This window comes from Stegodyphus dumicola, chromosome 1 (genome assembly GCF_044657685.1).
Source record: "Stegodyphus dumicola isolate Sdum_Otavi_A_Nest chromosome 1, ASM4465768v1".
Lineage (NCBI taxonomy): Eukaryota > Metazoa > Arthropoda > Arachnida > Araneae > Eresidae > Stegodyphus > Stegodyphus dumicola.
This window is the reverse complement of record NC_140768.1, coordinates 216286939-216302423: the sequence shown is the minus strand read 5'-3', so window position 1 is coordinate 216302423 and position 15485 is coordinate 216286939. Positions and strand designations below refer to the sequence as shown.

Sequence of the window (15485 nt, the reverse complement as noted above, 5' to 3'; positions counted from 1 at the left end):
GAGGCTTTCGAAATAGTATGTTTTAGATGTAATGATCGATACTTATGTTTTCTGTAAAAGTACCGGAGTTGTCAATGAGTGGAGGATTTTTTTTTTTAAAGTTTTGCACGTAACTGGCAGCTGATTAAATTAGCTTGACAATTTGGAAACTTTTTGAATGATTCAAAACTATTAGAGGGCGATACGTCGAAGAAAACGCTCCGTTCTGCTAGACAGCCTGACCCATCAGTAGAGATGTTGGAAGAGACAGCCCCGGGCGTAAAGGGTACTTCAGTTTTTGGCTTGGACCCACTGGAGTCAGTTCCTATTTTTACAGGAGGAGAAAATAGCATTAGCCTAGCTGATTTTTTAGATAGACTCGAACTGATAGCATCACATGTAGGATGGACGGAGTCAGATAAAAGTTACGGTAATTCGGGTTAAACTTGAGGGGGGGGAAGCCGCGGAATTTGTTAGGAATAATCCGCGTTTGAGGAGCGAAGCTGGTTTTTCCTACCTGGTAGGTGCCTTGAAGGACAGGTTTACAACAGTTCAAAGTCTACATTCCCATATTCGCTCCCTTATACAGGCATTTCAAAAGCCGCGGGAGTCAGTCAGACAATTCGCTGCGCGTATCGAGGCTTTATCTTATAAAACAGTGCCAGTAGAAAGGATGGGCGATCCGGCAGCAGAGACTCAGAGACAGGAATTGCTATTATCTGTTTTTCTAGAAGGATTGCATTTGCACCTTAGACGTCTGCTTTTGCCCCATAATCATAAATCATTTGTAGCAGCAAAAAACCACGCAGTTTTGGAGGAAGAGATGTGGATAAAAAACCATGCTGAGGCAGATTTTCAGTCAGCTGAAGTTAAGGCGGTCCATACTACGGGTACGGTAAATTCCAAGGACACTCCTTGCGTTTCGGGTGAAAATGTAGAGCTTGTAGAGGCTATTAGATTGCAACAACAGAACTTAACCCAGTTGACACAGATGATGAATACTTTGCAGAGCCAAATGCAATCTTTGATGGTGCATAATCCTCGGTCGAGATCCTTACAGCCTAGATGTTTCCGTTGTAACTGGGTAGGACACATAAGCAGAAATTGTTATGTAAATGGCAGGTCTAATAACGAGCAGGGCAGATCAGATCACAGATTTCGACAAAGAGAGGCAGGAACGGCGAATACACTTAATTCTCATATGGCACCCGAACATTTGGCGGTAGCATCTCAGGATCGAGGTGCAACTGGTAGCAAATTGAATCACCAAGCTCAGACATTTAATTTAAACTAGAAAAGGGTGGGGAGAAACATACTTCCATTTCTTCCTCGAATGCCCTTTTGGAGGTGCCATCCGTCTTTGTAGTCACTACAGGAGAATCTTCATTACCAATAGTAGAGGGTTCTATATTACAGACAGAAATTAAATTTTTGATAGATTCGGGGGCAACGGTTAATATTATAGAGGAAAAAATTATTGCAGGGATAGGGGATAAAGTTTCATTTTTTCCTTGTAAACTTTATTTAAAAGGAATTTCTAATCAGAATGTTCTAATCACACGAAAAGTTTCACTTCCCGTAGTATTACTTTATTTAAAAGGAATTTCTAATCAGAATGTTCTAATCACACGAAAAGTTTCACTTCCCGTAGTATTGCAAGGCAGGATTTTTCCTGTTGAATTTCTCATTAAGGACAAGGATTTTTCTTTGCACTATGGTGCCATTTTAGGAACACAGTTTTTACTTGATAATGCACTCATTCTGTATTTTAGCACTAAACAATTACTTGGGCAAAATTTTGCTTTACTTTGGTGTGACAGTTCAAATTGTCTCTTTCCGAGACCGATAGATTCCTTGGATTATTGCTATGCAGTTCGTAAACATAAACTTTTGCCGTTTTCTGAGAATATAGTAAAGGTAATTGCTCCTACGTTTAATGATTCGCATGACACAGTCCTATTAGAGCCGATTGATAAAAACTCTCATAGTAAATTCTCTGTGGCAAGATTAGTTAATTTAAATAATGATTCTAAGACTTTTAACGTTAAGATAGCAAATTTTACTCCACAGACTATTCATATTAACAAAAGAACTAAGTTAGCATTTATTCTTCCTGTTACTGTGTCTTCAATAGAAACTGCTTGCGTGAATAACACGACGACCATGGAGAAAGGAGAGGATTTTGAGTCGTGGGGGGGGGGAGAATTTGACCTTTCTCACTTGTCACCGAATCAGCAGCAGCACCTGACTAAGCTTTTAAGCCATTACAATGACATTTTCGCTTCTTCTGTAACTCAGCTAATGGGGTGCGATACAATTCTACACAATATTAACCTTAAGGATAGTATTCCGGTTCGACAAAAGCCATACAAAGTGCCTTTTCATCTTCGCGAGGAATTAGATAGGCAAATAACAGAATTATTGGATTCCAATATAATTCAAGAAAGCGATAATCCATATAGTGCGCCGGTTCTTTTTGTAAAGAAAGCTGATAATACTTATAGACTAGTGACGGATTTTCGGAAACTTAACGAAAAAACTGTTGAAGATTCATTTCCTCTTCCTAATATGCTCGAGCTTGTGGAACAATTGGGTGATGCGAATTTGTTTTCTACGTTGGACTTAACTTCGGGATTTTTCCAAATGAAGATCCACCCGGATGACACATTTAAAAGTGGTTTTTCGACCCCTTCCGGGCATTACGAATGGCTTCGGACACCTTTCAGTATGCGCAATGCACCCAGTTCCTTCCAAAGGCTCATGTCTGTTGTCTTAGCCAATCTGTCCCCATTAAAAATAGGCATATACATAGATGACATTGTGATAGCTTCGAGTACTTTTGACGAACACCTTGAAAAGCTTAAAATAGTTTTTGACAGACTCAGAAATCATAATCTTAAGTTGAAACCGTCCAAGTGTCACCATTTTCTCAAAAGCCAAATAACTTATCTAGGATTTTAGGTATCAAAAGGTATCTTAGAACCAGATGACAGAAATTTAAAAGTTGTACAAGCATTTGTTCCTCCTCGGAATAGAAAAGAAGTTAGAAGGTTTCTCGGGCTTGTAGGTTTTTATAGAAGATTTATACCTAATTTCGCACAGAAGGCTCTTCCTCTTACACAGCTAACAAAAGAAAAAGTTGTATTTAAATGGACCAATGAAGCTCAAAATTCCTTTGACACTCTTAAAAATGAACTTTTAAAGGAACCTATTTTAACTCTACCCAATTTTTCCAAACCGTTTTCGCTTTGTACGGACGCTTCCAATTTAGCCTTAGGAGCTGTTCTTTGTTAGGAGGATGATACTGGGTTCTTGCATCCAATTTGTTACGCAAGCCGGAAGTTAAAAGACCCGGAGACCAGATACAGTACAGTTGAAAGGGAAGTTTTAGCAGTAGTTTGGGCAACTGCCTTTTTTCACCAGTACCTTTTAGGGAAAAGGTTCACAATTTATTCAGATCAAGCGTCGCTGTCCCACGTACTAAAATTGAAGGATCCCACTTCCCAGATAGCTAGGTGGATTATGGGCTTGTCCCAATTTGACTATACAATAATACATAAACCAGGGAAATTGAATGTAACAGCTGATTTCTTGTCTAGAGCAGTAAATGTAACGCATCTTGTTCAAAATTCTGTCAGTCCAGACTTATTACAGACGTTCAAAGAAGAGCAGGGTTCAGATATGCAGTGTAAGCAGATTATTTCAGATATAAAAAAAAATTTGACTACTTGTCCTCGTTTTTTGAAATTTTTTATGCGTAATGGCATTTTATATTGTGAATATGCTAAGCAACGTACCCGTTGGCAAAAACTGCACAGGTTGGTTGTTCCACAATCTTTAGTTTCACGTATTCTGCAAGAGCACCACGATTCGCCGGTGGCGGCGCATTCCAGGTTCCATCGTACACTGCAACGTATTCAAAAATCCTTTTATTGGAAAGGCATGCATAGGGACATTCATAATTATGTAAAATCTTGTCATTCCTGTATCGGAAGGAGGGGTCACCAGCCTTCTCACAAGGCTCCTCTTCTGAGAATGCCTGTGGCTTCTTGTCCGATAGAAAGAATAGCCATGGACATTATTGGTCCCTTACCCATTACTTTACAGGGAAATAAATACATCTTAGTTATCACTGATTATTTTACGAGGTGGCCCGAGGCTTATCCTTTGAAAGACTTTACTTCTGAATCTATCGTAGAAAAACTGGAACTTTTTATTTCGGCTCATGGTGTGCCTTTACACGTAGTTACTGACAGGGGCTCGAATTTTATTTCACATGTAATAAAAGAAGTATATCAGAAATTAGGCATTACTAAGCACACCACCACCAGTCTGACAGAGTTGTTGAATGCTTAAATGCTACTCTAATAAATTCTCTCAGCCACCTTGTGAGTGAGACACAGGAAGATTGGGACAGACATTTGCCTTTCGCACTTTTAGCGCACAGAACTGGACGGCATAGCGCATTACTGGACTGCCCAGCATTTTTTCTTTATGGAAGAGATTTAAATTTACCTATTGATTTGTTGACACAAACAGACTTTAAGACTTATCGTGACACAGACACTTATTCAAGGGATTTAATTTTAAGACTCCGCAAGGTTTTCTCTTTAGTAAATAAAAACTTAACGGAGGCGGCTGAAAGACAGGAAAAGATTAGAGATAAGGTTGTTTTTTCAAAAGATATTAAAATAGGGGATACGGTGTATCTTTATACTTCTGTGTTGCAGCCTGGATTGACTAAGAAATTTGCGAAGTTTAATAAAGGTCCATTTAGAGTGGTCGAACAGGTCACCAAAATGAATTTTAAAATTGAGTCAGTTACGAGCCCACAGCAGTCGCAGGTAGTACATGTGGATAGATTGACAAAGGTACCTGAACGTATAAACTTTCCTTCATTGCAGGCGTGCAACTCTGATGCTCCAGAGAGAATTCATAATCAATGTGCTGATATTCCTTATAACCTGAGACGTAGGGATTCGCAGGGTTTTGTTGCTTACTAACGTAGGGCTTTGCAAACATTTATTTTTGGACTCAGACTCAGTAAATCAGAATTTAGTGAAATATATATATATATATATATATGTATTTTTTTTTTTTTTTTTTTTTATATAGTTTGATTTTTTTCAGTTTGGCCAAACGTTATTTTGTATATGCATTGGGTTGTATTAGTATTATTTTTGTGTGTTTTGGATAAAATTCTAATTGGTATTTGCACAGCGTTTTCTGGATGCTATTTTCGGAATTGATTTTGGTTGGATTGAATTTTTGGACAATCACGTTTTCCTTCTTTCTGATTTTTTGTGTGGGGTATTTTCGGCTGGTTCCGAGGTTCCTTGTGTTGTAACGTTCTTTTCTTTTCTAATGCTGGCGCCTGATCAGGCCGCTTCTGTTCTTAGACATGATTGTTTGGGATTCATTCTTGGAAGTTATTCAATTTCGTAGTACTTAGGGGGAGTCTTTGTTTGAATACGTTCATGTGACATATTTTATTTGGAATTGTTTGAATTATTAGTGTGTTTACTTTCTCAGGAATGTATTTTATGTATCTGTGGCACGTTAATTATCTTATTTTTATTTATTTCACTTTTTTTTTTGGTGTGAACAATTGGATTAGATTATTTCTTTCTTTGGGTATGAGTATCCGAACACATTCAGTGGCTTATCTATCGTAAGGGAAAAATTGACAGATAAAGTCTTCTTCAAGTTTGAAAGAGTGATTGTTCTTCCTTGGTCGAAGGTGAGACGTAGGGGGGATGGTGAAATCTGGTTTCTTTTTAGGTCAAGTTTCTTGGCTTGTATTCTACTAACGGTCAGTCAGCTGTTTGTTTTTCGAGCATTGTGATCCTCTACTGAGGGCTATTGTGCTGAGACCACATTACGGGGTTGTTGCTTTCACTTTCTCACGTTGAAGGCTGCAGGGGGAAGTTGCTAACACAATGATTTCTAACTACAGGGTTTTCCCTCGCTTGCATTGACAACTCCGTACTCATTTAATGTACTCCATGATTGTGCTCAGCAGAAATTGTCACAATAGTAGAATGTGTTCGACCTCAGGTGAAATTGTTTACATTAATGGACTGAAAGAAAGAAAAAAGAGAGAATGAATAGATAAATAAATGTTCAGAAATGTGGCCACACAGAGACTGCAACACTAGTGTGATGTAATGAACTGAAAAAAAAAGAAGAAATTCTTTTTGTCATAAAATTATTGAATGCTTGATCTTAGACATATTTTGTTTGTGATTAACGCCTTATTTTTTTATTTTTATTTTTGTATGTGTTCTGAGTATTTCTAGGTTTAATTAATTAAGTGATTTAATTGATGTTTTTGGATTAATTGTTTTTGATGATCTTCCTTGAGTATTTTAATTAGTAATTGCTTTGATTAATCTTGTTGTTTTCCTTGCACATTTTGGACTTGAAATTTAATGTGTCAGTAACGTCACTGTTACCAAAGAGTCGTGTGAAATATTGTTACATTATGTTATCCTTTAGCCTTATTGCACAGTATGAGTCATGGTATTTTAAGAAGTGTCTGTCTTCTAAATTTTGGTACACCAAAATTTAATTCCTTAGGGGAAACGAAATGTTGTGTAGAGAATTTGTCTGATAGCGTTATAAAAACTAGGTGAATGATTTTCTGATTTATGGAAATCTTAATTTTATTTGATTCTGAATTATTTATTTTAAGGCTTTAATTTTGGGGAAAAACAGATGCTTCTGGGAATATTATTTAGTTTAAAAGAATATTATTTATTTTCCTTTATTTGCAAATTTTGTACAAGCTTTGATTCATTGTGAAAAGAAGCAGGTAAAGGGAGGCAATTTTTTGCTAAGTCATGATTTCGTGCACTTTGTCCTTTAGAATGTTCTAGAAGGAATTTCATTGTGTAGTTGACCTTAAGAGAGGAAGTACGTGACAGAAAGGTCAAAGGTTGCTACTTGACTTTCGATGTAAGTCATTCAGGATTCTGGCGATTGAGGGTTCGGTTGTTGGCTAAGTGAAGAATGGCGCGCATGCGCGATCACCCTTATTTCCACATTCAGGGGTTGAAAATGCAAATTTTTCCAAAATTAAGGGGGCGATAATTGAAGCCATAGTGGGAGCCCGCGTTTGTGAAGGAGACGAAGGAAATTCGAGTTGGAATCACTTACTGACTGGCTTGCTGAATTTACTTTTGGAGGTTACTCTTGAAACTTGCTTGAAAAGATGTAATTTACGAAGAGAGATGCTCCCCTGTTGCGTTCTGGTGAAAAGGCAAAATTGAACCGGGCGTGTTGACTTAAGACTTTCAAGACCAAGCGGATAGCCGTGCTGGGCAGCAGTGCTCCTGTTTTCTGTTTTCCAGAATTAAAATAGCTTCGTCATTATGAAAACCAGTTACCTGCGTGTGTGTTTTCGCCAATAGTGCCAGGACAGGACGATGTCTTCTGAAACTTCCATTTTGTGACCGTAAAGATGAGCCCTGCCGACGTCAATGCTTATTAGGATACGAGTCCTCCACTTCAAGACCAGATAAGTCAATTTTTTTTTTGTGTTTGAACTTCAAGTAAGGTTTCAACGATTTTCCTTGGAATGTAAATAACAACGTTGAATCTTAATTTAATTCACAGGCTTTCAATTGTTTCCTTTTCCCCTTCTAAATTACCAAGACAAACCTTAAGGTTTTTATATGAATTTGAATGTAAAAAAAAAAAAAAAGTAAATGACCAATTGAAAAATTCCCCTTAGACTCTCTGATGAGGATAAGATTTTATTTTTTTGGTGATGAATTCGAATAAACTGATATTTAATCTGGAAACCTATTACAGCATGTTTTCTTTATATATTTAATATGTTTTTCCTATATATCTTGTAAATGTTTTTCTTATGTTTACGATCCTCTCACGGCGCGGTCCCGGGATGCATTTTTCACAATGCAAATGCTTTACCGTTTTACCTATACGATCACTAAAAGTTTGGTAATTACCAAAAATTCTTAAGAGTTTAGTTTCCTGCCTAAGAGGAAGAAGAAACCTCTCACGGCAAGTAGTTTCTTATTTAACAATGGTGCCGTGAGTTAAGCTTCATAACATTATTTCCCGGCGTAAAGTAAGCTACATAACACAATGTGGATCTATGCATGTACCAAAAAGACAAAACATGCTTTGAACAGTATCACACAAAAATGTGTTCTTTGAAATAAATAAATAATAATAAAAAAAAAAACTGAGTTTCTTTTTTAATTCTTACTTTACCGAGTGTTTTTATCCATTTATCCGAACGTCCTTATTATATTGGTAATTATATTTTTGCTGCTATAGAAGAATTACAAAAATGTTTATTTTTTAACTTTTTTTTATGATTTACTTTGTAAAATAAAGTAAAAAATTTACATATAATGCAACTCTTACATACATTTTTTTTTAAATTCATAAATTTTGTCATTTATTGGAAACGCTCATGGAAAAGGTAAGTTTTTCCCCCTTACTACCTCAGTAAGTTTCAAAGTTCTAGACGTGTTCTGGTTTCACAGTGCGACCACCACTCACAGAACAAAGGGCAAGAATAGATTTTTTTTAAATTCATATGAAAATAGTCTCTAGGATCATAATATTCAATTTCTAGAGTTTATAGTTAAATTATGAAAATAATATCACGCACATCAAAAGGTTAATGAATAGACATAATTTTGCATAGAATAAAAATGTTTGTACATAAATTACATTATGATTAATATCTATCTGAATATTTTGTACTGTCACTGATTAACATTTAAAAAATCCAAGTTATGGAAAAAGTGTAGCATGTTGAGAGTTCTTTATGACAAGAAGGAAGATCAACAAGAATGTCATCATCAACATTCTGCAATTTTTTACAAGATGTTTATATCAATTAACTAAAGCCTGGCTCAAATACTGCAACATTATGACTTATGACAATAATTCAAGATGCTAATATATGGATTTGCTAATATTTAAGATATATTTTTAGGCATGGCACTTTAAAATTTTACAGAAAATTTAAATAAGAGTTGTTTTTATTCAACATTCAATGCCAGAATAATAACAAATTAAATATTTTTCTAATTACGAAATAGAAAACTGTATTACAGATTAGCATGCAAAATTTCTCCAAACTTCTTTAATAATATATTACAGAAGACCAGAAATGTATGATAAGAATTCTGCATTGCTCAAAATGTGATTTCAGTTGGCCTAAAATATGTTTGTTTTCACAAATATTAACTCACGTTTATATATACAGTACTTACATATTAATCTATTGACTGTGAAATTTAGTAGCGATCCCACCAAAATTGCACCAATCATTCTTGCTGAATTCTGAAGCAACTTGTACTTTATCTAATAAATAATCAGTATTTGATACGGTACAATTTTTCACTTTGTAAAAAGGCTTTCATGGATTTCTACTGTTATGTTAGGCCCTTTGATTTCACTACAAGATCTTTTTGTAACGCAGTACAAATTTCACATTAATTGTTTTGTCAGTCACATTCAGTTAATCAAATTGTGTCCATTAAGACACTTTTATTGATGGTAGGATGTCGTAACTCAGAAAATAATCTACTGTTTACTATTTTGTAGAAGGCAGGTTGCAAATTTTAATAAACTTTTTTCCAAAATGAAAGAAAAAAATGCAGCAATCACTGTTAAATTATATCCTTGTTCATAAAAACAAAACATTCCTTATAAAGAATCAAGTGGAGTTACATCAAATGAAAGTGTGGATGTTATGAGTATGTAAAACCACACTTATCTGTAACTGGCACAAAATCACACTGCTTGACAAGAGTTTTACTCTCAACAGGATAACACTTAAGCACCACATATACTTTAAAAATGCTTTGAAAGAAGATACAAAAAATGCACAAGAAAGAAAAAGTAATCAAGAGCTTACTATAATTTTGAAGTTATATTATGCCTAATTGAAAATGTTTATATGTAACTATAACCCTACTTTAAATGAACTTAAAATTCAAAAAAAAAATATAAATTAAATAATAAGTAAGTACAATAAAAAATTCAAATGACAAAAATTGATTTTAAAAACTATAAAATGGCATATGGGGTAAAAGTATAGTTTAGGGTACCCTTTGGCGATTTTTGGCGGTACATGGATACCGAGGACACACAATTATACAAACTCGGTATCCATGTACACATCGACTTATTTTCACTTAAAAAAAATCCCTGAATTGCACAAAAATGGCATTGCACACTCTTTGAACTTTATCAATGTACACGTCGACCTATTTTCACTTAAAAAAAAATCCCAGAATCGCACAAACTTGCATTGTGCACTTCCTTTACTTTGTCTATGTACACATCGATATATTTTCACTTCAAAAGTCAAAGGTGTACCAAATTCTACAATATAGGCAAACAAAAAATACATTATCTCAATAAAATACATTTTAAACCAAACAATAAGATAACATAAAAAAGGAAAAACATGTTATACATTTAAGCACTACCAAAAGCAAATATTTACTTACCATGTTTTCGAGTTCGCTTCGTACACCCAGAGCCACGTAAAAATCAAAATATCAATCATACTCAAATGACTTTTTTCAAACCAGGTACTCTTTCTGATCGAACGCTTCACATAGTGACCATTTGAACCTTTCTTCCTACAAACCCATTCAAATCCATCTAAACAGTTTTTACGTTCGACTAGACGCATATCCTTCCTACATACAGGACACTTATAGTGGCTACTAAGTAAACCTTCATTTACACACCAGTCAATTAAAGCTCTTTTCCCCTTTTGCTCCAAATCGTACAGAAACTTCAAATTAATCTTACTACATTCGGCCATTCTACCGTCTAAAGAATCAAACCAAAACACACCCAAAAAACGCTTACAAAACCTCCCATGATTCAAAATTTCCCAGAATCATGCACTCGATTACGTCACAATAGGGTTTCCATAACATTCAACTACTCAGGCTACCATAAATGAAACAACAACTTGGCGATAAATCAAACAACAACTCTGCCATAATACAAAGGGTACCTTAAAGTCCACTCTACCCGGCATATGGAATAAACTACATTAAAAAACCTCTGAACATTAATCTTTAATATTTATTCAAAACTTACTCCCAAATAAATATTTTTCTGCATAAAGGGACACTTTTATTTTTTCATTGCATTTCGTTAAATTTTCATTTAATGCATTTTGTAGTGAAAATATATAAAGTACCTGAATGACAATGATTTCCAATTTTAGCATTAGCACAATTCTAGCTATTAACTTGCATTTGAAAATTTTAAAACTTTTTGGGAAAGGAGGGAAAAAAATATATATATAAAGGCACTTCACTAACATAAGATGAAATGAAATCCAATTGACAAATCCGAAATCTCTTTTTGGTTCTTATGTATTATTTCGGCTATAAAACTCATGCCAAGAAGTGTGGTTTAGAGCCAATTATGGATAACAGCACACTAATAACATGCACTTTTGTTTGATGTAACTCCGACTGATTCTCAGTAAGCCATCTTTTGTCTAACCTTTACTTAAAAAGATAGTAGAAATCAATGAAAGTTTTTTTACGGAGCCCAAAAATGAAGATGTTCAAATTCTAATGTTTTTAAATCAGGAGGTATCAGTTCTTCAGAACTCAGCAGGAACAATTGGCGGAATCTCCGCCAGCTTATAGTTCGATGGTAGCCATCTGTCACAGTCGACGGGATAATACATAAGTACCATCTTTTTATAGCCCGATAGCTTTTGTGTAATAACATAAAGAACAGATAATTTTTTGCCACTGATTGAACAGAACTGTTGCACACTTATAGCTGAATCCAAGTTCATTTCCTAGTGACTGAATGGTGTTTTGTGTAACATTAATATGGCAGTTTTTAGAAAGTTTTTTTACAAAGACAGGCTCCTTTCTTCTTCTAAACAGCATGATAAAGTTCAGCAAAAATGAAAGATCATAACTTTTAAGAAAGCTTTATCAATTCTAAAAACTTCTTAATAAAAGATAGCACAGAACTATGTTTAAAAATACTTTTCTACTTAAGTATAAAAGCATGGCAGCTGATTTACAGAAATTTACAAAGATCCATTTAAAACAGTTTATATTTTATTAATATGCATATTATATATATCAAGATAAATATTTTAATTAAAAAAATAATACACATATTTTACATCTGTACTAGCTAGCACAACCATTTCTCAAAATTGAGAATGTGCACTCATAATGTCACTTACCTGTTTTTTTAATAGCATGCTTCTTTTGGTCAGCAATAAGCAGATAATAGACACATTTATGAACCTGTGCAACAAAATGAAAGAATCAGCTATACACTAAAGTAAAAAAAAAAAAAAAATGTGTAAAAATATAGAAAGCAAAATTAATATTCTATAATTAAAAAAAGAAAGAAAAGGCAACAGAATGATGCATAAACTGATGATATCAAATACAAAAGTTAAACCACTAAAAAGCTAGGTACCGTTACCATCAGGTCCAATGGTATCCGGACATAATCCCGACAGCCGAAATCCCGACAAGCCAGAATCCCGACAAGCGAAAATCCCAACATGGTCGAAATCCCAACAAGCCAAAATCCCAACAGGGTCGAAATCCCGATTGTCCAATATCCCGACAGGGTCAAAATATCGACATGGGCGAAATCCCAATAAGGCCTAATGATCCCTTAACATACTTCCACTTAACTAGTATATGCTTTTATGACTAGCAAATCTGAAGAAAATTACAAAAGATTATTCCAAGATTAAATTGATTTCGCTGAAGAAAATAATATTGAACTGAGGCCATCTAGAATCATTAGTAATCTAGAAAAGGCAGCTATAAATGCTTCGCGTACTCAAAATGCTGTCGAGGATTGGCACAGAAGATGGGAGACCTTAATTGGACGGACATGTTGGCATTTATAACATCATAGAAGGATTTCAAAAAGAACAGGAGCATGTGAAATAACAAGTTGAATGCATTCTTCATGGAGAACAACAACGAAAATGTAGAAAGGTAGATGATGACAGAGAAAGGAGAATTATGACTGTTGTGGACGATTGTGATAATCGACCTGTGATGGAATATCTTCGTGCTATCGCTCACAACGTGTCACAGTAAATATGTCGTTTGCATGTCTAAGTGATGTTTTCTTTTTCTTAATAAAAATAATTTTATAAATCTTCATTTCAAATTTTAACGGTCATTTCAATTTGTTAAAAATTATTTTAAGTAATGATATAATTTTTATGATTTTTTGATTTAAACTTTTAATTAGTAATATGTAATAGTTAGTTAAAAATTGTATTAAGCTAAATTGAGTGTTTGTATTTAGATATTAACTTGTCGGGATTTTGGACAGTCGGGATTTCGACCCTGTCGGTATTTTGGACACTCGGGATTCTGGCTTGTCGAGATTTCAACCGTGTCGGGACTTTGGGTTGTCGGGATTTCGGCCCTGTCGGGGTTTTGGACAGTCGGGATTCTGGCTTGTCGGGATTATGACCCAGACCCAGGTCCAATAATAATGATTTCAAAACTCAAATTCCTAGATAATTTTTAAATCAACTTCAATTGATTAAAATTATTTAGGAATTATTTTAAATTCCTCTTCAATTGATTCCATGGATACTTTCCAGTGCTTCAGGCCATGGCCACTGACCAGTTGAGCAGTTCCACAGGAATCAGGGGCAGAGTTGTGACACACTCTTCATTTCCAAAATTATATTGAGATGAAATGTTAATTAAATAGATGTCCAAAACGACTTCACAGAAAACAAGTAACTGCTTTCTATAAACTTAGAAAGTGCACCTTAAAATCAGTAGTGCTTGCAAAGATAAAATGTTAAGTAAAGTTATTTAAATAATTCCAATGTACATATTTTGTTAAAGTTTAAATTTTTTTAAGAATTTCAATAAAAACCCATCAGCAAAATTAATAAAGAGCTCTTATTGCATCAACAAACATTTTTCCCAGACATCCCCTCTAAAAAATTGCAGGTAGAAATATTATCAGAGAATAAACAATTGATATTTAAGAATTAAAAAATTAAGGATTGATGCTTGCTCAGTAGTTACTCATGACAATAACTAACATACACTCATTCACACACACAAAATAAAAATAATAATAAAAAAAGCTTTTCAACTTTATTTTTACTTGTCTACAGTCAAAGATAAGCCTGCTTGATTTACTTACCAAAGTTTCTATATCAGTTTCTCCAATATTCCTCTGAAAGAAAAGGTCAACTTTTACAGAAAGAAATTCAAAAAGAATATACTATGAATGATTGTGCAAAACCGAATAAAATATTTGATTTTGTTCAAAAAGTAATAATTTTATTTCTATTAATTAGAATAAAAATTTATAATAATATTTATTTATGATTATTTATTATTTTTTCCTTTCATCACTGCATGACTAACAATATCTTGAAAACTGACTCATGTCTAAACATTTTTTAAAAATATTAATAAGTGAATACCAAAGAAGCACGATAACCTTTTATGTTGATGATGATTACACACTTCAGGTAACTGTGCTGTGAAGTGCTGAGTGTGTTGACAAGCAGAAATTTAATAACTTTCTTTCCATATTTAAAAAAAAAAAAAAAAAAAAAAAAAAAAGATTTTATAAATGATGCTTATGAGCCAAAATGTTACATTCAGACCCGTTTGAATAAAAAATAAGTGATTGTTATTTAAATAAGCCCAGGATTGGCAACAGAGCTCGTGTCCCCACACCGGGTGAGCTAATTTAGGGAAAGAAAAGTTTCAGACTTTACAGAAGCAATGAGTAACAATATTAAGGGATGGCAAAATCTGTAGAATTTAGAAAAAGCATTGGAATGCAAAATTTAGGGTGGTAAGATTTTTGAATATTGAATTTTTTTAAAATATATGACACACAGAGACTGTTGTGGGTCACAAAATATCTAGGTGTGTGTGTGTGTGTGTGATTATGGCAAAGCCTCGAGGGCTATCTGCCTAAGGGAAGGGATGCCTTCGTGGAGGACTTTCTAAGGAAAATTGGGTCATATACATGTTACACATGGAGAAAACCACGAAAACGCCCATGTAGCCAGCCTGTTCACGGGATTCGAACCTCGGACCGAACTAGCATGTTCAGCGACTTTACCGCTCGGCCACTGGTGGGCCCACACAAAATATCTAGAGACAGCCTTAAGTATATATAGGAATTTAGTTATTCGGGACTCAGTCTTTAGTATGTGCAAGAAACAGGCATTAGTAAAATGAATGGCTAAACTAATACAATTCAGGCTTAACTTCGTTAGCATGTGACAGAAGCAAGAAAAAAGTTAGCGGAACAACAAGTGTTTAGTCACCAATCTTGTGATATACCGGCAATAGCATACAGGTAACGCTAACTGAACTTTATGATGATAAGCGGGAAATTTGAAAGTGTTCAGATATCAGAAATTAAAAAGGGCAAAATTTTGCAAATAATGGAACATGTGGAGAAGTGGTAATAAAATAAAGATGATGTAAGAG

General features: G+C 34.5%; 1 protein-coding gene across 18 annotated transcripts in view; it reads right to left on the bottom strand.

Annotated features, from left to right (window-relative positions):
* Positions 1 to 15485, bottom strand: part of LOC118201136 (uncharacterized) — a 385427-nt gene that overhangs the window by 80625 nt on the left and 289317 nt on the right. For all 18 annotated transcript variants that reach the window (XM_085825487.1, XM_085825518.1, XM_085825505.1 and 15 more), the window contains 2 exons: positions 14173 to 14205; positions 12212 to 12275 (listed from right to left, as the gene is read on the bottom strand). In XM_085825487.1, the coding sequence (XP_085681613.1) occupies positions 12212 to 12275; positions 14173 to 14205 (97 nt within the window). The remainder of the gene's footprint in view (positions 1 to 12211; positions 12276 to 14172; positions 14206 to 15485) is intronic.